Source organism: Urocitellus parryii, chromosome 3 (assembly GCF_045843805.1).
Source record: "Urocitellus parryii isolate mUroPar1 chromosome 3, mUroPar1.hap1, whole genome shotgun sequence".
NCBI classification, from domain to species: Eukaryota; Metazoa; Chordata; class Mammalia; order Rodentia; family Sciuridae; genus Urocitellus; species Urocitellus parryii.
In genome coordinates this window covers 211171585-211195026 of record NC_135533.1, presented here as the reverse complement: position 1 = coordinate 211195026, position 23442 = coordinate 211171585, and the positions used below count along the sequence as shown (strand labels likewise).

The 23442-nt window shown below is 43.6% G+C and overlaps 1 protein-coding gene across 7 annotated transcripts in view; it reads left to right on the top strand.

The window, feature by feature from the left end:
• Nucleotides 1-6452: 6452 nt before the first annotated feature.
• Nucleotides 6453-23442, top strand: part of Ilf3 (interleukin enhancer binding factor 3) — a 33175-nt gene continuing 16185 nt past the window's right edge. For 6 of the 7 annotated variants that reach the window (XM_077796384.1, XM_026399869.2, XM_026399872.2 and 3 more), the window contains exons 1-5: nucleotides 6453-6640; nucleotides 20742-20839; nucleotides 21147-21185; nucleotides 21624-21853; nucleotides 21986-22163. In XM_077796384.1, coding sequence (XP_077652510.1) covers nucleotides 20837-20839; nucleotides 21147-21185; nucleotides 21624-21853; nucleotides 21986-22163 — 450 coding nt within the window. In that variant the 5' untranslated portion in view covers nucleotides 6453-6640; nucleotides 20742-20836. The remainder of the gene's footprint in view (nucleotides 6641-20741; nucleotides 20840-21146; nucleotides 21186-21623; nucleotides 21854-21985; nucleotides 22164-23442) is intronic. The other variant, XM_026399870.2, reaches the window with a different exon arrangement.

The following is a 23442-nucleotide window of genomic DNA, read 5'->3' as shown; positions in this document are numbered from 1 at the left end:
CATCAGCAATCATCTGGGTCACAGCAGTCCAGCCAAGCAGCTCCCCAGTTCCAGTCCCGCTTCCTAGACACATTGTTTCCCCCTACAGGGGACAGAAGGCTCTTGTGAACCTTCTTGTCATGCCCCCTCTTCAAGAATCCTCCTTCGTAAGATCAAGGCCAGCCTGGGCAACATAGCAAAACTGTGTCTCAAAAAATAAAAAGCACTGGGGATGTAGCTCAGTGGTAAAGTGCTCCTGGGTTCAATCCCCAGGACCAAAAACCAAACCATAAACAAAAGCCAAGGTAACTAACAGGATACTACTACAATGGTCCAAACATTGTGGTGGACTGCACTCAGGTGGTCACACGTGGAATGTGAAAGAAAGCAAGGAGTCAAAGAGGAGGGGTAAGTGAGGGTGGGAAGAGGGAAGGGGAAAAAAAAGAAAACCAACAAGGCAAGGGTGCAATGTCACAAACTTTCCTTTAGAGGCGCCCACTGCTTGATCCTGATGTGAGCTTGGCATGTGGATTGCATTCTTTGTGTATTCTTGCACTGAAAAGTCAATAAGAAAAGGCTACCCTGGCGGAGCGTGAGTTCTGAGACTTCTGATTCTCTGTGCAGTCAGAATGGCACTGGCACTGTGGTCCTGAGCCTAAGGATAGCTGCTGAGGAAGAGCTGCAGGTGTGGGGTATGGACAATAATATTTCACAATGCTCAGACAAGGGTGGAAAAACACCCTAATAAAACAGATCTGTTGTCAGGTGCTGTGGTGCACACCTGTAAGACAGGAGACAGGGGGATCAAGAGTTCCAAGACAGCGTTAGCAAAAGTGAGGCGCTAAGCAACTCAGTGAGACCCTGTCTCTAAATAAAATAGGGCTGGGGATGTGACTCAGTGGTCCAGTGCTCCTGAGTTCAATCCCAGGTACCTCCCCCCCCCAAAAAAAAAAAAACAAAAAACCCAGACCTGTCAAACAGATGGTTGACGTGTGTATCTGAACTTCTGATAATTTCAAGCTGGAAGCATGCAAATGATTTTTTTTTTTTTTTTTGTACGGAGATTGAACCCAGGGGGAGTTTTACCATTGAGCCACATCGCGGGCCCTTTTCAGTTTTTGAAACTCTCTTGTTAAGTTGCCTAGGCTGTGCTCAAACTTGTCCCTGTCTGAACAGCAAGAGAAGCTAAGATTAGAGGCATGTGCCACTGCACCTGGCTCTATCTGTATGTTATTGGGAATTGAACCTAGGGACACTTTATCACTGAGTTACATCTCAGTGATATTAATTTATTTATGTATTTATTTATTTATTCATTTATTTTCTGTATCGAGGATTGAACACATAGGGCACTTAACCACTGAGCCACATCCCCAGCCCATTTTTGTATTTTATTTGGAGACAGGGTTTCACTGAGTTGCTTAGCACCTTGCTAAGTTGCTGAGGCTGGCTTGCAACTCCTGGTTCTCTAGCCTCAGCTTCCCAAGCAGCTGGGATTACAGGCATGTGCCATGTGCCTAGGTCCATGGTTTTCATTTATTTGCACCAGGGATTGAACACTGGGGCGCTTAATCGCTGAGCCACATCCCCATCCCCTTCTATGTTTGATTTTGAGGCAGGGTTTCACTAAATTGCTGAGCGTGTTGCTAAGTGGCTGAGGCTGGCCTTGAACTGGCAATCCTCCAGGCTCAGCCTCCCAAGTTGCTGCAATTACGGACATGATTCAGTTTATTTTTGGGTTGGTGTCTTTTTCTCTATCAAGTTCTTTCAACAGGATATTAATCTCTGTCCTCAACCACACCTTGTGGCTTCAAGATCAGAAAAAAGGCCCAGGCTTCATGCTCCATGGACCCTAATTTTGGTGAATACTCTTTTTAATATATTTTTAGTTGCAGATGGACACAATATTTTTACATAGTGCTGAGGATCAAAACCACAGGTGCTATGCAAGAATTCTACCACCGAAGTGAAGTACAACTCCAGCCCCTGGTGAATTACTCTTAATATGTTTGGGCACTGGACCTAGTTTTGGAGTCAGGCAGGAGGATATGCCATTTGAGAGCTTGTTTGGAGTTTCTAGCAGGGGAAGGTCGTCCTCTTCGACTGAGCGCACAGCTTCGGGAGGGACGCACATGGAGCGGTGAGGGAGGAAGGGGACACCCGCCTAGCCAGCCAGATCAGCCGAATCAACCCTGGCGATCAATGGGGTGACAGATGTCGCAGCCAGATCGCCCTCACATCCAGGATCTGCCATTTGAACTACAAAGTGAGCAAAGAAAAGGAATTGTTCTCTAAAGCAGTGTGGTCATCCTATGTCCATCCTGAGATGAAAGGAAGGCAGCAGCAGTCTAGCTTTCAAGGGGAGTTCTGGGTATGATCAGGAACTCTCCTGTAATCTTCAAAGATGAGGAAGGCAATGGATGGAGGGGCGTGTTGTTAATGAGGTTGGCAGCACCCTCAATGGAGGACAGCAAGAGCAGGGGCTGGATTTGTCAAACTAATGAGAGTGAGGTGGGAAAAGCAGAAGGGGGAACAACCAGATGGCAGGGAGTGTCTTGTAAGGCAAGAAGATGATAAGAGAAGTGTGATACATATAGGGGACTGTTAATCCTGGAGCAGTGGAAATCAAGGACAGTGGTAGGAGGCTGGTCAGGGTAGGGATGCAGGGAGGAGAGAGGGCAGATGGCATCCTGCATCTTTTATGGTGGCCAAGGAGTAACATGGACAGGGAGCAATGCTGGATGTGGCTCATCAGTTTGGGCTGAAAACCTTTTACCAACCTGCGCCCAGGGGATTTTTTGGGGGGAGCTATAAGAGATTCTGCTGAGGGCCATTACCAAGTAGGAATGACGCATCAAAATCTCCTTGCCAGCGTACCCCATGCTGCTTAGAGGACATTCGATGGGACATTGCACGTATGCTTTAGTAAGATGACCCTGCTCAAGGTGATCGAGGGTGGGTCCAGGTTTGAGGAAGTATCCTGCAGGTTTGAGGAAGTATCCGGGTCCTTGGGTTTAGGGTGTTCCCGGTTTAAGGCGTTTCCCGGTTTAAGACAATAGGGGTTTTAGGGAAGTTGGAGGTTGAAGATTATTGCTGCTGGGATTAGGGTGTTCCTGCTGCTTGTTCCAGTTGAGTTCTTGTGAGATCAAAATGGGATTTGGAAAAAGCCTCGTGGGGTAGGTGATTTTGGGGGCGGTGGCATATTGGATTTTGCATCAGAATGTGTTTGTTGGAGGCTGGTGTGAGTTCGGGAATAAAGAATTGCTGTTTGAATCTACAAAGTGTGAGTGCCTCCTGATTCTGTGCCAAGTCCAGACTTTGGCAAGATTCAACCCATGGATGCTTAACCACTGAGCTACAAAACCATCCCCCCTCAGCCTTTTTTGAGACAGGGTCTCACTAAGTTGCTTAGGATCTTGCTAAACTGCTGAGGCTGGCTTTGAACTTATAATCTTCCTGCCTCAGCCTTCTGAGTCACTGGAATTACAGGTGTGCAGCACCTTGCCTATTCTTTTCTTGTCATTTCTAACTCAGCCCAGTGGGTCTTATAAAAGTGCAAGTTGGCCTGGCATAGTGGTGCAGGCCTGTAACTCCAACTACTCAGGAGGCTAAGTCAGCCTCAGCAACTTAGTGAGACCCTTCCCTGAAGTAAAATATAAAGGTCTGGGATGTAACTCAGTGGTAGAGCACTTACCTAGCATGAATGAAGCCCTGGATTTAAACTCCAGTATCAAAGAAAAGACTAGAAAGGATGGGGTGCCAGTCAATAGGTATCAATGATAAGCATGACTGCTTTTTCAAGAACCTGCTCCTTGCCAGGTACTCAAGCAATTCCTTAAGGTTTGAATAACTACAGATTAGTCCTGGGCTCCTCATGGAGGAGATTCTAGTTTGATCCAAGGTCTGTGCTTAAGACTGTGATCTACCTTCTCTTAACTGGGTTTGCAGGCCCCTTTGATGGGAGCTGCTTTATAGTAATAAGACATTCAACAGCATTTTCTTCGGAAGGAAAAAAGAAACATAAAAGTTAGGAAAAGAAAACAATGAGAACAAAAATATTTTCTTCAGAAATGTTGACAGGAGGTTCTCTGAAAAAGGCCTAAAGGCTTGGGAGTCAAAAAAACTAAAACTATTCTTGTTCTGCCACTTGGTAGCGCTGTTAGTTTGGGTAAGTTCCTTCCAGTGTAAAAAAGAGGTATTGTTGGTCTTTCTTCAAATAAGATCATGTATGTTAAAAACAACTTAGGTTCTGTTATTACCATTCATTATCATCAGTGTCCTTGAAACATCTGTAAGGTAGTGAATTTTATCTGAATACAAGACCCATTCAGGTTACCACATTTTTCTTTTTTTGTGGTACTGGGGATTGAACCCAGAGCCTTGTGTATATGAAGCAAGCACTCTACCAACTGAGCTACATTCTCAGCCTCCACATCTTCTTTTAATCTAGAAGTTTATTTGAATGAGATGATCTCTGAAACACATCAAATGAACCAACACTGTCAGAGGTACTCATCGTCCATTATTTGTGTGGAAAACATCAATAATTCCTGTAGAGAAAAATTTTTACAATGGCTGCCAAGAGAAAGGAGTCCTGGGTGCCTGAGGGAGATTGACTTTACTCTTTCATCTTTTCGCCCATTTGACACTTCATATTATGTGAATATATGATCTACTAAAAATTCTTTAATCTCAGCCATACAGAGTCAAGGCAAGATCCTATCTCAAAAAATAAAACACACAAAATCTTAAAGTGTAAATAATACAAAAGCAGTAGGCACAGCAGGCATCCATTTGGGTAATCATATTTTTACACATTATGTTCTTAATAAAAGAACATGTTCTTAAATATCATTTTGGGAGATTCATTCTGCACATGCTTTATTTTACTTTAACAAGATAGGAAGGTTCAGTGCCTTGGTCACACCGGGAACTCAAACCCAGGACAAGGACTTGATTCTACTTAAAAAAAAAAAAAAAAGAATTTAGAAACAAGATCTCGCTGTATTGCTTTGGGTCCTGCTAAGTTGCTAAGGCTGGATTTGAACTCATGACCCTCCTGCCTTAGCCTCCCAAGCCACTGGGATTACAGGCATGTGCCACCACACCTTAAGATCCATTATTAAAACGTTTTTGCTCGTTTCCCTACGTCCCCAAATCTTCTCACCTTCTTTTCTCACCTTCTTCAGCAACTTAAAAAAAGTATTTTTAGTTGTAGTTGGATACAATACTTTTATTTTTATGCGGTGTTGAGGATCAAACCCAGTGCCTCACACATGCGAGGGAACCGCTCTGCTACTGAGCTAAAACCCCAGATCCCTTAGCCAACTCTTTACTTCGAATCCTGACCCAAATAAGCATGGCATTTGTCATTTTTTTTTTTTGGCCATACGATTTATTTTTTTTAATCATACATGACAGCAGAATGTATTTTGACATATAATACATACAAGGAATGTACATACATCAATTATAATGTCTATTCTATTGCATCTGTCACCTTTCTAGCTATAGCCACTATTCCTGTTGAGCTCCCAAAGGACCCTGGACCTGAGCCAGGGTGTTTAAGTACATTCGGTTGTGAAGACTTGGCCACACAACGCTAGGAAGGTACCGGGTCACCAGTGCCTTTACTTTTGGGCCCAAGCGCACCCGGGCTAAACGTCCTGAGTCTCAGCCTGCCTCTTCAAAGAAGGGCGCCGAGCCCCGCAGTGCGGTCTTCACCTGTGTGGCCCTGTCTGTCCAAACTGCCAAAGGGGTGGGAGGGCTGCAGGATCTCGTCCAACTCATCTCCCGTCTTTGGCGGCTCGGGGCGGGAAAGACCAGCGGGCTCTACAAGGAGGAAAGTTTTGGTACCAAAGAAGTGGGGCGCCCTGCAGCGCCGGCTTGGGCTTGATTTACAAGATCGAGGGACTCGGTCCGGATTTTCCTCATACACATCTTTTCGTCTTCGTCTGCAGCAGAAGATGGGAAGAGCGCAGCCTCCCTCCCTGGAGGCCGAATCCCCACGGGACAGCGTTTCTAGCACAGAAGACACACATGTGCCAGACATTCGGAGGCATTTCCGTCTACGAACTCCTAGAGACCGACTAAGACCCGAGCCGCGCAGCCGCGGGAAGGTCCGGTCCCTCCGTGTATCACGTGGCAACAACTGCTCCAAAACCGCCATTGAAAAAAAAGGTCGATCTTGTCACGTGACGCAGGCCTACCAATACAGAAAAAAAGAAAACGCCGAAGAACTTGTCAAATGGAAAAGGCGGCTTTTGCATTCGCCGTGTCACGTGACAAAGCAAATACGTCAAAGGGGTGGGACCAGCACCAGAGACACGTGACCACCCAGAGACTATATTCGCATCACGTGACCTAAACACACCTCCTTCTCTTTCCGCCCCTCCCTCTTATTCCGGCTGGGCTTACGTCGAGAGAAAAGCGACGAAAGGGCGGGGCTTCGGCCGGTCACGTGCTCCCGCACCTCCCCGGCGCGCGCCCGCCCGCCCGCCCGCTCGCCCCCGGCCCCGGCTCCTCCTCCCTCCTCTTCTCGCCATTGCAGTTGGACTCAGCCGCCCGGCGCGCACCGCGTGGCTTTAGGGGGGAGACCCCGGTGGGCCGTGGCAGGAGGGAGGCGGCGGCGGCTGCGAACGGGGAAGGGGACGCCGACAAGGTAAGCGTCAGTGTGGCCGCGGCCAGGCCCACTCCCGCCTCTGCCCCTCCCCCCCGCCCGTTCTCCCTCTTAGCACAGTCCCAGTTGAACGGTTGCGGTGACAAGGCTGGTGACTTCTGGTGCCTCTTGCTTGCTTTTGGCTCCCGGGTCCAGACATCCAATGCCTTTCTCCTTTGCCGGCCTCGCTCCCGCGCTCGGCCGTTACTCTCCCCCATTGTGCCGAAGAAACAAAATGGCGGCGGCGGTGGCGGCGAGGACCCAGTGCGCGCGCATCCTCCCCCCCACTTCGTGGCCCCTCGGCCCGCTTCGGCGCCTCTCGCGGGGGGGTGCGCGCGCACTGGACCCTCGGATGCCGCCTCTCCCGGGCCGGGCTTTGTCTGTCGCTGCGCCGGGCGCACGCGCGCACGTGCCTAGAGCACACACCCCCTCCGGTTCTGAGCATCCTGGCAGGGACGGACCCCCCCCCCCCTGCTTTTTCACCCTCTCCTCCTCTTTGTCCCAGGCTCTTTCTGGGTTCCTGGAGGATCACAGGTTTCTAAGGCGGGAAACGTCGCCTCCATTGTCCTCACAGGGTGAGGATAGACGGATTCCCCCTTAATGTAAATCTTTTCTCTAGACCTATTACGGAGCAAGCCTTTGTGGGTTCGTTCTGTCCCCAAATCTCTGGTCCAGAGGCCTCCACGAGGTAGTGGCCAAACTTAGGATTTAAGATGGCTCGTTCTTTGGATCAGGTGGTTTTCATTGATGTTGAATGTTTTTCAGATTGTTTAGGATTAGCATCCTACCCCCAAACGGAGATGTGATGTGATTCTTGGGGACTGTTATCTGCAAAACTGGAACCCAAACGTGCGTTCTTAAATCCTTTTCTACCTTTATTTTCTCAAGTAGCTGAGCAGTTTAGATTCTTGAGGTTAACCATGAGGTTCTAATCCAGTTAATCTGCAACCTGGATGAATTATTTGTGCTATATGATGACCTGCAAGTACTTCCGCTGTTCATTGACCAAATTTGGGAAGAGTAAGCTTACTTTTCTCACTATTTCCAAAATTGCTTGCAAGTTGCTATTTAGGGACATGATGGATCAACAAAAAAGTATCATTTTTCGGTGATAAACCTCCCTTTTCTGGATACAGGTACTTCAGTGATTCTGAATCTTTCTGGTTGTTCCAGATTTTGTGGTGTCTACAGAGAGTGGTATGATAGCATGTTTAGGGTCTAGGAAAATGAGACTTGCTATCTGAATGTAGGACTTAAATTTAGGATTTTACACTGTCTTTTCCTCAGGTATTTGTGATTGGGACCCTCCATGGATTGCTCACACTGCTGCCACTATGCTTTGTGTGTCCTCCTGGGATATGGCCACCATATCAGACTGTGAAGAAAGTGTGTAGACCTGAGCCTCATGTACAGCTGGAAAGAGGAAGGGAAAAGGCCTAGGAAGCTGACAGGTGTTATTGAACCTGCCCAGTAGTGCTGGGGTCTTTGCATTTAAGCTGTCTCTTGGCTGTTTGGAGAGCCCCAGCACCCTGAGATTTGTGAATGGAATGGAACAAGCCCTAGTGTTGTCTGCAGTATTTTATTGCTCCGATTGGAGGCTAGTGATTACTTACTTCCGAGGCTTGCCCTTGCAAACACTGGATACTGACATATCAGAACCTCTGTCTTCTAGGAGCTTGGACATCATATTCTTTTTGTAGCTGAAAGGTGCCTGATTTACAGTTTTTGCTTCTCCTGACATCACTTGTTTATGTACATAACGTTAGAACCTATAAGCAAGAATTCGTTTAGCTTGTTCTAGTATTCTTAAGAGTTTCACAGGCTTATTGTATTCCTGATTGTGAAGAATCTAAATTTGTTGTTTCTTATTTTTCTTCCTTTTTGTTTTTAATCCTGTATTGGGGTTTGAACCTAGGTCTTATGATAGGCAAATATTCTATCACTTAGGTCCTGATTTTTCTTTAATTCTTCCTGTCCAATAACACATTGACAAGAGCAGCTACTAAAACTTTGATCTCACAGATGTGCTTTTTTCAGGATCTCTGGATAAGGCCTTCAGGTAGGACCAGGTGGAGCCAGTGCTGGGAATGGGCCTTCTGTAAGTTGATCTCTTTCCTTTGGGTAAACCATAGGCAGCATCTTTAGGCTCTAGAAAGATGTAGAATTTAGAATTTTTTTTTTTTCCTGAAAAAGGCATTAGATTTTTCTTTGGGGTGAGGCAGCTCTCTCTTACCTCTTTCACCCTTCTTTCAAGTGCCTTCCAGTCACCCCTCATGGCCTCATGGGAGTGATTTCTTTCCCCAAGAAACTTGAATTTTTATAAGCCTCTTTGCCTTGGTGTCCTGCTACATATTGTCAGCAAGTTAAGTCCACCTTTTGCAGTTGTGAAAGATGGGTAATGTCACCTTCTAGTGTTAGTATGAATGGCCCAGGAACTTACGGGATCCCTTTATTTTGATCTTGCTTTGATTGAAACTTCTCAGCAATTTGTTTTTTTTCTAGGTTTTGTATATTGGGCGCCTTGTATTTTTAGCAAAGTCCCAAGAGAGAGAGATTTGGTTACTGTTAACAGTGAGTTGGAGTTACAGGCAACACAGTGAGTGAAGTGGGCTTTGGGCTCTATAATGATGATGTGGACTTCAGTTTTCTGCTGTAGCATTTGGCGGTTTTATCCAAAACAAGTAGGTTATCTCTCTGCTTTAACATTTAGAATAAGTGCTGAAATCATAGTGAAGGCAGATGTGTGTAAGGGAACCTTGTATTTTTAAAAATTGTCTATGGTAGGGGCTGGGATTGTGGCTCAGCACTAGAGCGCTCGCCTAGCACGGGCGGGACCCGGGTTCAATCCTCAGCACCACATAAAAATAAAATGCATTGTGGTGTGTCCATCTACACCAAAAAATAAATATTTAAAAAAAAATTGTCTTTGGTAGTTACCTTTTTTCCTGAGACAACACAGGTGATCCCTTTATAAATAACAATTGGAAATTTAAACATTTTAAGTAGGTGCTGTTTTTCAGATGTCTTGAGAAATATCCAGTTGAAAAAATTTTTTTTCCTGTTGCTCATAAAATGTCTAACAGGGCTGGGGTTGTGGCTCTGTAGTAGAACACTTGCCTAGCATGTGCAAGGCACTGGGTTTGATTCTCAGTCCTGCATGTAAATAAATGAATAAAAGATCCATCAACATCTGAAAAACAATGTCTATGTAACAAAGACTGAAAATGTAACTGTGTATGTTGATGAGGATGGAACCCAGGGGCCCATTGAATCTGAGGCAAGTGCTCTGCCCAAAGATGTAACTAGTTTTAAAACCAAAATGTGTATACTACCTAAGGGCCATGTTCTTTAGATCATTTATGATCACCAGGGATCATTTAGTTATGAAGTTGAATGTATCTTTCTTATTAAAGTAAGGAAACTAGCTTCAGATTATTTTTACAATTTTAGTAATAATAAGAATGACCCTGCTGGCAATTTGAAACACATAATTTGTCTTGAACTTGCCAAACAGCTGTCTTTCTTTTTTTTTTTTTCTCTTTTGCAGCAATCTCTAAGCTACATCCCCAGCTCTTGTTATTCTATTTTGATACAGGGTCTTACTGATTGCTCAGGGTGGCCTTCAACTATTGGGCTCAAGTGATCCCCCTGCTTCTGTCTCCAGTAATTTATAATTTATTTTAAAAAATCTAACCCAGGGCTGGGGTTGTGGCTCAGTGATAGAGAACTTGCCTAGCATGTATGAGGCACTGGATTTGATTCTCAGCACCACATATAAACAAACAAAGATTAATCAATAACTAATAAAAAACATTAAAAAAAAAACTAACCCACGAACATCTGTAATCTCAGCTACTCTGGAAACTAAGGCAGGTGCATCAGGAACCGAGGAGCTCATGGCCAGCCATAGACTCAATATTAAGGGAAGAAAATGTCAAAAACATGGAAACAAACAGCTCAGGTTCATAGGAGAATTTAATAATCATTTGATCCATAGGTACAGTGCAGTATCTTCATAGGAGGGAATAATTGTTGACCAGTTATAAATGTGGAGGTTCTGTGGACTGCCTAGTGATGATAACTACAGTTTCGCAAAGCAAATTGTATAAACTAGGAGAGAGCAGGAATTAAATGAATTTTGGTGAAATTACTTAAGTATTTTTCTTTTAATTTTGGGGGTTGAACCCAGAAGTGCTATACCACTGAGTCACATCCCCGTACCTTTTTTTTTTTAAAATTTAAATATTTATTTATTTATTAGTTTTCGGCGGACACAACATCTTTGTATGTGGTGCTGAGGATCGAACCTGGGCCGCACGCATGCCAGGCGAACGCGCTACCGCTTGAGCCACATCCCCAGCCCCTTTAATTTATTTTTTAGTTGTAATTGGAAATGGTACCTTTATATCACTTATTTATTCTTAGGTGGTGCTGAGGATCGAACCCAGGGTCGTGCATGTGCAAGGCGAGCTCTCAACCCCATCTCCCCCAGCCCTTTTTGTGTTTTGAGACAGGGTCTCACCAACTTGTTTAGGGTCTTCCTGAGTTGCTGGGATTACAGCTTCTTCCTCTGCACACCATATGAGTCTCTTTAATCCCCCCCAAGTTATTATTTATTTATTTTTTAATATTTGTTTTTTAGTTGGACACAATAGCTTTATTTTTATGTGGTGCTGAGGATTGAACCCAGGGCGTTGCACGTGGTATGCAAGCGCTCTACCACTGAGCCACAACCCTGCCCCCAAATTATTTATCTTTTTTGCAGTGCTGGTAACAGAATCCAGAGCATCAAGTTTGCTAATAAGCAAGTGCTGTACTACTGGGCTAACCCTGAGGTCTGCTTTTTAAAATCCAAGGTTGCAACTTGGAAAACGGTTTAGCAGTTTTTTATAAAACTGAACTGGCAACTGGGACTGAGGTGGTAGCTCAGTGGTAGATCACTTGCCTAGCATGTGCAAGGCCCTGGGTTCAATCCCCAGCACCCCAAAATACTAACTAGCTACTACTATGTGATGGAGCAGTTACACTCTTGAAAACATACATATTCATAGTAGCTCTAAGAGTCACGATCTGGGGGCTGGAGTTATGGCTCAGCGGTAGAGCATTCGCCTCGCATGTGCAAGGCCCTGGGTTTGATCCTCAGTACCACATTAAAAACAACAACAACCACCCAGATGTCCTTCAGTATGTGAATAGTTAAACAAACATTAGCACATGCATCCTAATGAATATTATTTAGCAACAAAAGAACTCTATTGAGTGAAATAAGGAAATATGAAAGGTTACATAGTCTACAATACCATTTATATGCCATTCTCTGTGTGTGTGCTGAGGATTGAACCCAGGGCCTTGCACATGCTAAGCAAGGTGCATGGTAAGAACTTGCTTTACCACTGAGATAACACCCTCATTCCTCTGTGACTTTTTTTTTTAAAGAGAGTGAGAGAGGAGAGAGAGAGAATTTTTAACATTTATTTTTTAGTTCTCGGCGGACACATCTTTGTTTGTATGTGGTGCTGAGGATCGAACCCTGGTCGCACGCATGCCAGGTGAGCGCGCTACCGCTGAGCCACATCTCCAGCCCCCTCTGTGACTTTTTTTAATTTTTGGTATCTGGGATTGAACCCAGGGTGCTTAACCACTGAGCCACATCCCTAGCTCTTCTTACTTTTTATTTTGAGACAGTCTCACTAAGTTGCTGTGGGTTTCACTAATTTGCTGAAGTTGTTCTCCAATTTGTTGTCCTCCTGCCTCAGCTTCCTGAGTCACTGGGATGATAGGCCTGTGCAGCCATGTCCAATTTTGTGCTGACATTCTTAAAATGACAAAATACAAAATGGTTGATTGGATTAGTGGTTGCCAGGGGCTAGGGAGTTGAAAAGGCTAGAGAAGGTTGAAAAGTGGATTTAAGCACAGAGCAGCAGGAGGGATCCTTGTGTCATGGGGGCATTTTCTATACTTTTGACTGTTTCAGTGTCTTATAGTGATTAAGCTATTGTGCTATAATATTTTTGCAAGGCATTACCACTGGAGGAAAAGAGTAGTGTATTTTTTTTTTTTTTTGGTAATATGAAAGATTGAACCTAGGTCCTAGGGGCCTGGACCACTAAACTACATCTGTAGCCCTTTACATTTTTATTATTTATTGGTACCAGGGATCAAACCCAGGGTTGTTTTAGAACTGAGCTACATCCCCAGCCCTTTTTTTATTTTTTATTTTGAGATGGGGTCTTGCTAAGCTGCTGAGCCTGATCTCTTGGTTCAGCCTCCATAGTCACTGGAATTACACATGTGTCACCACTTGACACTAAAAATGGAGGAAGGAAATAAACTTGAAGGTGATAGTCCTTTAAATAGAAAATATTAGAAGTAGTTTATTCCTAATCTTTTTTTAAAAAAATATCTTTATGTGGTGCTGAGGATTGAACCCGTGCCTCACACATGTGAGGCAGGCAGGCGCTCTACCTCTGAGCTATAGCTCCTATTCCTAACTTTTGACCTGTTGGTCAGTAGAAACATTGTTGCAGGCAGAACCAGGAACAATTGAGTTATACTTTAAATTTGTGGTGAATTATTCAATTTCTCAAGAGTAGCACAGAATTTAGATTAGCATCATCTGGCTGGGTTGATTTGTATAAAATTGCTTTCCGTATGTTCTTGATGATGTGAAACTATAAAAAGTTTAAGGAATCACTGAGAGTAGCTCATTTGTATCATTTTACTTCAGAGCCCAGGATGGGCTAGCTTTAGAGACATCCAGAAGCTGGCTTGAGTCCATGCAAATTTTAAAACCTAATTCAGTCTTTTTAAGATGGATATCCACTTCAAGACCATCTCCCAGAGTCACTGGGAAGGTTCTTAAGATTTTGTGAAACACGGTGGCAAATAGGTGGGCCATGCCTGTTTATTCATTCTCCAAACATTTGTTGATAAGTGTGCCAACTTGGGTATGCTTTTTCCCAGCTGCAAGTTCCTTGAACTTCATATTGTAGTCAGTGAGGTTAGGAAGAAGGCTATCACATCCTAGGCATAAAGGTTTTGTGGTTTTACATCTACTCTGCATGCTGTGGGTGGGCTGGTTTCAGGAACAAAAGAAAGATACCAATTCCTGCATGTTAGAATATGCAAACCACATGCAAAACATGTTTAAAATCCTGGTGCTTCACTTACCACTTTTACCTGCCTTGGGCGCCCCCCCCCCCCCCATGAGGCTGGTCTTGCTAGTGCCAAGCTGAGTCATGACCATGGTTACAGGAGCAGCTTTTGTGGAGGTAGATTGCTAGGGGGCAGTGGAGGCTTGTGTATAGGTGGGTGCTGTGGGCTTCCCTCCTTTATTGTTCATTCCTTAAAAATCTCTTGAGAAGGAGATTGGTGCTCACCTTGAAGACTCTGGAGTCAGTTCATGAGATGGAATCCCTGGTGTTCAAGGCCAGGTCAGCCTTTTTTGTAAACAATATATTTATTTTTATGTGGTGCTGAGGATCGAACCCAGGACCTCACACATGCTACGGTGAGCGCTCTACCACCGAGCCACAACCCCAGGCCCAAGTCAGCTGTCTTGACTGACAGATATGGAGTCAAAACTAGATCTTTTTTTTTTTTTAATTCATTATTTTTTTATTGTTGAAAAAACTAGATCTTGATGCTAGTTTTGTTGACTTGCAAAGAAGAATAGCTCGAGTCCTTTAAATAGAAAATATTAGAAGCAGCTTATTCCTAATCAGTTAATGAGTACTCTTACTTGCTTTGTTCCTCTGATTCAGAAGGCATCACCACAGTGACCTGGTCTAAAGAAGGAGTGCCCAGGGATCAATGGACTATAGGCAGACCAGGTGTGGTGGCCATACCAGCTGAATAGAGCCTAGTGAGTCACTTCAAGGGTCCTGTGGTGCACCTGTCTACTGGAGGAGAGGATGAAGTGAGGCAGCCCCCTGTAGCCAAGACTTGCCTACGTTTCTGTTCAACAGGGAACACAGCAGACAGAAAACTTACATATGCAGGCTCTTTTTTTTGGTACCAGGGATTGAATTCAGGCACTCAACCCCTGATCCACATCACATCCCCAGCCCTATTTTGTATTTTATTTAGAAACAGAACAGAGTCTCACTGAGTTGCTTAGCACCTCGCCAAATTGCTGAGGCTGGCTTTTCTCCTGCCTCAGCCTCCTAAGTAGCTGGGATTACAGGTAGGCACACTGTGCCTGGCCAGGCCATGTGTTTCTGGGGCATGTGCTGTGCTTGAGGCATGTTAATAGATGATGGGGGTTCTTTTTTCTGTTTTTATTCTCTATTTGGGAGTGAATCCAAAGGTGCATTGCCATTGAGTACATCTCCAGCCCTTTTCAGATTTTTTTTTTTTTAAGAGGGGGAGAGAGAGAATTTTATTATTTATTTTTTAGTTTTCGGCGGACACAACATCTTTGTTTTGTATGTGGTGCTGTGGATCGAACGCATGCCAGGCGAGCGCGCTACCGCTTGAGCCACATCCCCAGCCTCCGTTTTAGATTTTGAGACTAGAGTCTTGCTAAGCTGCCCATGTTGGTCTCAAACTTTGTGATTCTCCTGCCTCAGCCTCCCTAGCAGCTGGGATTACAGATGAGAGTTAGCTGCGCCTGGCTATGGGGTGATATTTTGACTCAGTGAATGTCATTCCCTACTGGTGGAAGAGTGGTTTTCTATTCAGGACTCTTGCTGCCTGTCAAATCGTATTTTTAGAGGTTTTGCATCAGCTGGGGGGTGGGTGGGCAATGTTTTCTCTTGCTTTTAACAATACTCAGAATATAGTAGCATTTTTTAAAAAAATCTATGGATTAAGGGATTTGTATAAATTTAATGTGTTAACCATTTTAATTGTCTTATGTTTAAACATATTTATGACACTGTTACAAAGAGAAAGTAAGAGAAGGGTGACAAAAGTGAGCACCTACCTTTACACACAGCTTCGGTTATGCTATTGACTTTTTTGTGTGTGTGCTGGGGATTGAACCTAGGGCCTTGTGCATGCTAGACAAGCTCTGTACCAACTGAGCTATATCCCCAGCTCATTGATTAAGCCTGTGTTTCACACCTTGTCCACTCTCTGTATATTCTATTTATCCTTTAGTAACTTCACTTTTTTAAAAAATATTTTTTTAGATATACGTGGGCACAATATCTTTTTTTTCCTTTTTTTTTTTTTAAGAGAGAGTGAGAGAGAGAGGGGGACAGAGAGAGAGAGAATTTTAACATTTATTTATTTTTTTGTTAGTTCTCGGAGGACACAACATCTTCGTTTGTATGTGGTGCTGAGGATCGAACCCGGGCCGCACGCATGCCAGGCGAGTGTGCTACTGCTTGAGCCACATCCCCAGCCCTTTTCCCCCTTTTTTTAAAGGGGGGGAGAGAATTTTTTTTTTAATATTTATTTTTTAGTTTTCGGTGGACACAACATCTTTATTTTAATATGGTGCTGAGGATCGACAGCACCCCGCGCATGCCAGGTGAGCGGGCTACCGCTTGAGGCACATCCCCAACCAGGGCACAATATCTTTATTTTGTTTTTTTATTTTTATGTGGTGCTGAGGACTGAACTCAGGTCTCACACATACGAGGCGAGTGCTCTACCACTGAGCCACAACCCAGCCCAGTTACTTTACTTTTTATGGTGTATTTCAATCTAAATAGCAGCACAAAGTTGAAGTCTTCCCTCTGTGGCTTAGCTGGAGTTGTTTTTTGTTGGGGAGTGCTACTGGGGATTGAACCCAGGGGTGCTTTACCACTGAGCTGTAATCCCCATGTTTTAAAATTTTATTTTGAGGCAGGGTCTCATCAAGTTGCCCAGCTTTCAACTTGTGCTTCTCTTACCTCAGTCTCCCAAGTAGCTGGGTATATAGGTATGCAGCATTGTGCTGGCTGTTTCAGTAGTTTTTTAGGTAATTATTGTTCTTTTTCTTTACCCCCTCTCTTCCTTCTGCCCTACCTCACTCCTGCCACCCCAGTACTGGGGAATGAACATAGGGGTGTGCACTACCACTGAGCCACATCCCCAGCTCTTTTTTTTTTTTTTTTTTTTTAATTATCTGATACTGGGGATTGAACTTGTGTGCTCAACCACTGGATCATATCCCCAGCCCTTTTTTTTTCCCTTTCTTTTTTTGTTGGACACAATATATTATTTATTTATTTTTATGTGGTGCTGAGCCTCAGACCCAGGACCTCGAACATGCTAGGAGAGTGCTCTACCGCTGAGCCACAACCCCAGCCCCCTTTCTTAATTTTTGAGACAGGGTCTTACTAAGCAGCTTAGGACCTCAGTCTTCCAAGTCACTGGGATTATAGGTGTGTGCCACCACACCAAATCTTTTTTTGGTTTTTATTCTGAGACAGGTCTTCCTAACTTGCCTGAGCTGGCTCAAATTTGCCAATCCTCCTGCCTCAGCCCCCAAAGTGATAGGGGATTACAGGTGTGTGCCACTGTGGCTGCCTCCTCCCCCTCCCCCCACCCCTGCCTTTTAAAGTTATGTACAGATCTTGAGTGTGCTCTTTAGTGGGTTTTGACCAGTGCATCATCCTAAAAAGCCCTCTTAGGCTCCTTCCCAAAGTGGTCCCTACCACTATCCCCACTCATGGTTCTGAATTTTTTTCTAGTGTTCATTAGTTTTGCCTTTTCTATAACTACTTTTAAGAGATTGTACCCAGGGGCATTTAACCATTGAGCCACAATCCCTGCTGTTTTTTTGGTGTGGGAGTTGGGCTCAAGTGCCTCACACATGCTGGGCAAGTGCTCCTCTACTACTGAACCACAACCCCAGCTCAATAAATAAATAGGGTTTTAAACTGCATTCTTCCTCCTCATATTGATGATATTGCAGCATAGATAAGACCAAGCCTGGTGGCCATGTGACAGGACTTGGGAGACTGTCACAGTTTATCATGTAGCTCAGGTGTCTCTTTGTGCCTGTCAGAAAACAGGCTGTGTTTGTTTCGTTTTTTAGTTTATCTGCCATGTCTGCACCTTTGTAGAAGTTTTTTAAGTTTATTCTGCGTTAAAAATGAAACTGGGCTGGGGTTGTGGCTTAGTGGTAGAGCGCTTGCTTGCCTAGCATATGTGAGGCACTGGGTTCCATCCTCAGCATCACAAAAAATTAAAAATAAAAAAAAGGTATGGTGTCTGTCTACAATTAAAAATTATTTAAATAAAACTGTCATGGGGACTGGGGATGTGGCTCAAGTGGTAGCGTGCTCGCCTGGCATGCATGCGTCCCAGCTGCGATCCTCAGCACCACATACAAACAAAGATGTGTGTCCGCTGATAATAAAAAAATATAAATATTAAAATTCTCTCTCTCACTCTCTCTTAAAAAAAAAAAACAAAAAAAAACTGTCATGGAGGGGCTCAGCAGTAGATCGCTTGCCTAACACGTGCGAGGTGCTGGGTTCGATCCTCAGCACCACATAAAAATAAGTAAGTCATTGTGTCCAACTACAACTAAAAAAAATATTTTAAAAAACTGTCATGGAGGGGCTGGGGTTGTGGCTTATTGGTAGAACACTTGTCTAGCACATGTGAAGCAGTGGGTTCAATCCTCAGCACCACATGAAAACAAATAAAATAAAGGTATTGTGTCCATCTACAACTAAAAAAAAAAAGCTGTCATATGGGACTGGGTTGTGGCTTAGTGACATAGCACTTGCCTTGCACATGTGAGGCACTGGGTTAGATTCTCAGCACCACATAAAAATGAATAAACAAAATAAAGATATTTTAAAAAAACTGTCATGGAACTTTTAAAACATACACAAGCGAACCCCAGTATATCCATCTCCCAGCTTCAGCAGCTATCAATAGTAAAGTTCCCCTTTGAACTTTACTATTGAGCTACAGTCTCCAGTCCTTTTTTTTTTTTTTTTTGGTATTGGTGATTGAACCCTGGGGTGCTTTACCACTGAGCCACTTCCTTAGCCCGTTTTTCTTTTTATTTTGATACAGGGTCTGTCTAAGTTGGTTAGGGCCTTGTGAAGTTGCTGAGGCTGTGAAGTCTACCTCAGCTCAGACCTTTTATTTATTTTTTTGGTACTAGGGATTGAACCCAGGGGTCTTAAACATTGAGCTACCATCTCTGTTTGTTTTTTTAATTTTGAGACAGGGTCTGTTGAGGCTGGTCTTGAATTTAGGATTCTCTTTCTGCAGTCTCCTGTTGGGCGTGCAGTTTGCTCATCACTTAATCTGCATCAGTCTGGTAATGTAGATTTTTTTGGGAGTACAATTTGGTCTCTCCCCCCCCCCCCAGTAGTTACAGATAAGCAGCATGCTTAGGCAAGCGCTCTGCCACTGAAGTACGGCCCCAGCTCCAAGTTGGTATTATTTTTGAGGGATTTCTGTCATATGCTTTTTGTAGGTTGACTCCTGTAATTTTCAGTCTCCCTGCATAGAGTAAAGGGACTACCTCCATGCTGCAGCTGTAGGGAGGAAAGCTGCACTGAAACTGTTCAAGAGGGCACAGCTAGTGGCTGAGGGCACAGGGTTTCAGGCTCAGGTTTGTGTGGAAGCTTCCACTTGATTGAGTGGCTCACCAAGGGTCCAGGCCCAGGGAGCAGCTAAGCCTCAGACTTGGTCTCCCACTTTTCCCACCCCATGCTCCCTCTGTTGTTCCTTTATCCCTTTCCTCTCATGAAGACTTTAACTCTCCTACATCCTGTTGCTTGACTCTGTGAGGGTGTCACCCACTGTTTTTCCCTAGGTGTTAAGGTTTAGAAACTTATGTGTTTGTAATTCGAATTGCTAGGTAGTCCTGAAGCAACATGAGAAATTCTTGATTTGGTCAGTTATGTTAGGATTTGTTGGTGAAACTGCTTGCTGTTTGTATGATTGAGGGGGAAGGTGGAGTCATCTGGTCTGTGGATGGCTGTTTACTTCTTTGGAAGATTTCAGTATGGGCAGACTGTTTGCAAAGACCGGGAATTGAGTAGGTTGTAGTTGGCATGTTATTTAGTAGAGACCAGAATTGTAATTATAGCCACTTTTATTGTGAAGACTTACATTGTCTGTTTTCGTTTGTCTCAACCTCTCTAGAGTTGAGCCCAAAGGAATACCACTTGATGTAGTTGTCATATGTGCCTGTTAATTTTTTAGAAGGTCTTTGCTTTTCTATAAAACAGAAGCCTTTTGGCTCACTCTCGTGCTTGTTTTCCTTCTTTTTAGCACATTTAAGGCCTAGAGCTCTTCTAAAGCTCTTTTTTCTTTTTTAAGCACCAAGATTTTGATGAGCTTTTCTGCTTTTTACTGTTGTTGTTGTGTTTTTTTTTTTTTTTTTTTTTTTTTGCAGGCTTGTTAATATTCTTGTATATATATTTTGGTCCTGTTATTAGAACCCAGGGCTTCTAAGCATGTGCTCTACCACTGAGCCATACTTATAAAAATTGGTAGACTTGGGGAGCTGGGGATGTGGCTCAAGCGGTAATGCGCTCACCTGGCATGCGCGGGGCGCTGGGTTCGATCCTCAGCACCACATAAAATAAAATAAAGATGTTGTGTCCACTGAAAACTGAAAAATAAATATTAAAAAATTCTCTCTCTTTAAAAAAAAATTGATAGACTTGGGGATGGGGGTGTGACACAGCAGTAGAGCATTTGCCTAATGTGTGCAAGGCACAAGAAAGGAATAAAGGGGGCTGGGGATGTGGCTCAAGCGGTAGCGTGCTCGCCTGGCAAGCGTGTGGCCCGGGTTCGATCCTCAGCACCACATACAAACAAAGATGTTGTGTCTGCTGAGAACTAAAAAAATAAATAAGTAAATAAAATCTTTAAAAAAAAAAAAGAAAGGAAAAAAGAATGCTTATGTATGTGAAGAGATGATGAAGGAAGATAGAAAAACGAGTTAAAACTGAGTGTGGGCTGGAAGTCAGACCTGACTTCCAGAAAGTAGCACTTTTCATTTTAAGGGAATTTATAGTTGAGTGCCTTGGTTTAGCACTGGATACTTGAAAACAAAGATGTGTCCTTCTGTGTTAACAGGCCCCTTTGTGAGGCAGCACCCATGTTCTTACTGCCAAATATCTATCTGACTGCTAAAATTAGAAACTATGTATAAAATATATGCAACTAATAAGATTTTCTGGTCTTATAGATAGTTGAAGTATTGATAACACCAAGGAAATCTGTGACAATTTGAAAAGATAAGCAAAAGTTTGATTTGCAGACACTACAGAAAAAGAAAGAAAAATGGTAAGAAAGTTGTGTTTTTGTTTTCTTAATTTATGCGCAAAGATGTTTGTAGTAATTCCCCAAAGCATTTGACTGTTACCATTTTATATTAGACTTTTTAAATTATAAAGTAATGTGTGTCATAATAATTCAAATACAGTAGTCCCCCCTTATCCGCGTTTTTGCTTGCCATGGTTTCAGTTACCTGTGGTCCATCGTGGTCTGAACATATTAAATTGAAAATTCCAGAAATAAACAATTCATAGGTTTTAAATTGTGCACCGTCACAATGCCTGCGTCATTCACCTCACTTCATCTCATCACGTAGGCATTGTATCATCATCACTTCATCACAAGAAGAAGAAGGGTGAGTACAGTGCAATAAGATATTTTGAGAGAGTCCACAGTCACAGAACTTAATTACAGTTTTTGTTATAATTGTTATGTTATTGTTTTTAATCTTTTACTTGCCTGATTTACAAATTAAACTTTATATACTTACCTATGTAGAGGAAAAACATAGGATTATGTCGGGTTTGACATGTTGACGGCTTTAGACATCCACTGGGGTCTTCCAATGTATCCCCCGCGGACAAGGGGGACTACTGTAGTATAGAGGTGTATATTGCCCCATTCCTTTTGCTTGGAGAAAACAGCAAAATTTAGTTGTCTAGCTTCCTAGTCCTTCATTTGTATTCACACAGTCATTTTTTATGTGACTGTTTGGAAATGTGCAACTCAAATGAGAAGTGGTGGGTTGCCTAGTCTCTTTACATCATTTTTAGCTTAGTTTTCACATTTCCAGCGTCCAATGCGAATTTTTGTGAATGATGATCGCCATGTGATGGCAAAGCATTCTTCGGTTTATCCAACACAAGAGGAACTGGAGGCAGTGCAGAACATGGTGTCTCACACTGAGCGGGCCCTCAAAGCTGTGTCTGATTGGATTGATGAGCAGGAGAAGGGCAGTGGCGAGCATGCTGAGTCTGACAACATGGATGTGCCCCCAGACGATGAGAGCAAAGAAGGGTCAGGGTAAGTTTGAGATTTTGTGTTGTGAGACAAGTCAGTGTAGAGGTCATCATCTCTTTTTCCTAAGAAATTCTACCTCTCTGGGTCCTGGTTACACCCACTTCCCACTGAGCCAGGCTTTGGTCTGTCCCTCAGGGAACAGAAGGCAGAACATATGACCAGGACTCTGCGAGGTGTGATGAGGGTTGGCCTTGTGGCAAAAGGCCTTCTCCTGAAGGGAGACTTGGATCTGGAGCTGGTGCTGCTATGTAAGGAGAAGCCCACAACTGCCCTCCTGGACAAGGTGGCTGACAACTTGGCCATCCAGCTCGCTGTAAGTGTTAACACCACCAATGGCCTGGGGTGGGAGCAGGCAGGAGGGTGTAATGGAGGACATGAGGCAAAGGAAAAGGATCATGCAGGCTCCCTCTTATACTCGCATGTGGAGACCTCCTCTGTAGCTAATAGGAAGAATACCACAGAGCAACTGAGGATCTGTAGGAAGTCACCTGCTGGTGATAATGGCATCCATACATTGCCAGCTAGTAAGGACCTAGTGGTTGTCATGTACAAGGCTGCACAAGATCCATAGCCAGACTCAATTGGATGGGTAGATAGATGATACAAGAATTAATCTTCCTTCCTCAGCCAGACCTGGTTACAGACAGACATTTTATTTTTAAACATTCACTTATTTTTTAAAAATATATTTCTTGTTGTATATGGACACAATACCTTTATTATATTTTTATGTGGTGCTGAAGATTGAACCCAGTGCCTCCCATGTGCAAGACGAGAGCACTACCACTGAGCCACACTCCCAGCCTCTCAACATTCATGTATTTGTTCCATTAAAAAAGCATTGTTTGGGGCTGGGGATATAGCTCAGTTGGTAGACTGCTTGCGTCACATGCACAAGGCCATGGGTTCAATCCCTAGCAACACACACACACACACACACACACAAACAAAAAAACATCGTAGCCTTGCATGGTGGTGCACATTTGTCATCTTCAACGATTTGGGAGGCTGAGGCAGGAAAATCAGAAGTTCAAGGCCAATCTAGGCAATTTAGTGAGACCTTGTTTCAAAAAAAAATAGAAAGGATTGGGTTGTAGCTCAGAGGTAGAGTGCTCCCTTGAGTTCAATCCCCAGTAGTAGAAAGAGAGGAAGAAAGGAAAGAAGAAAGAAAGGCAGGCAGGCATAAAGTTAACGTGGTGGCATTCCTATAATCCCTGCTATTTAGTAGGCTGAGGCAGGGAATTGTTAAGAGGTCAACCTGTACATCACTGCTGTATGCTGCCTCTTCAGGATGATCTCTGGATTTAGCTACAAGAAAAGGAAAGAAAAAGAAATTTAAAATGAGCCCTAAGTCTTATTCTATTGAAAATAAAACATTTTCACTTGTAATCATTTGTTCTTGCACATGGGGCTGATAGTTTGGGATTCAGGACAAAGATCAAAATTGAGATCTGTAATGAGTGTAGTACCTTAGGAACACTTGAGGACCTATTAAAGAGGATGCCCCTATAGTATTTATTTTTTTTTAATTTTATTTATTTTTTTCATATTTTTTAGTTGTGGTTGGACACAATATTTTATTTATATGTAGT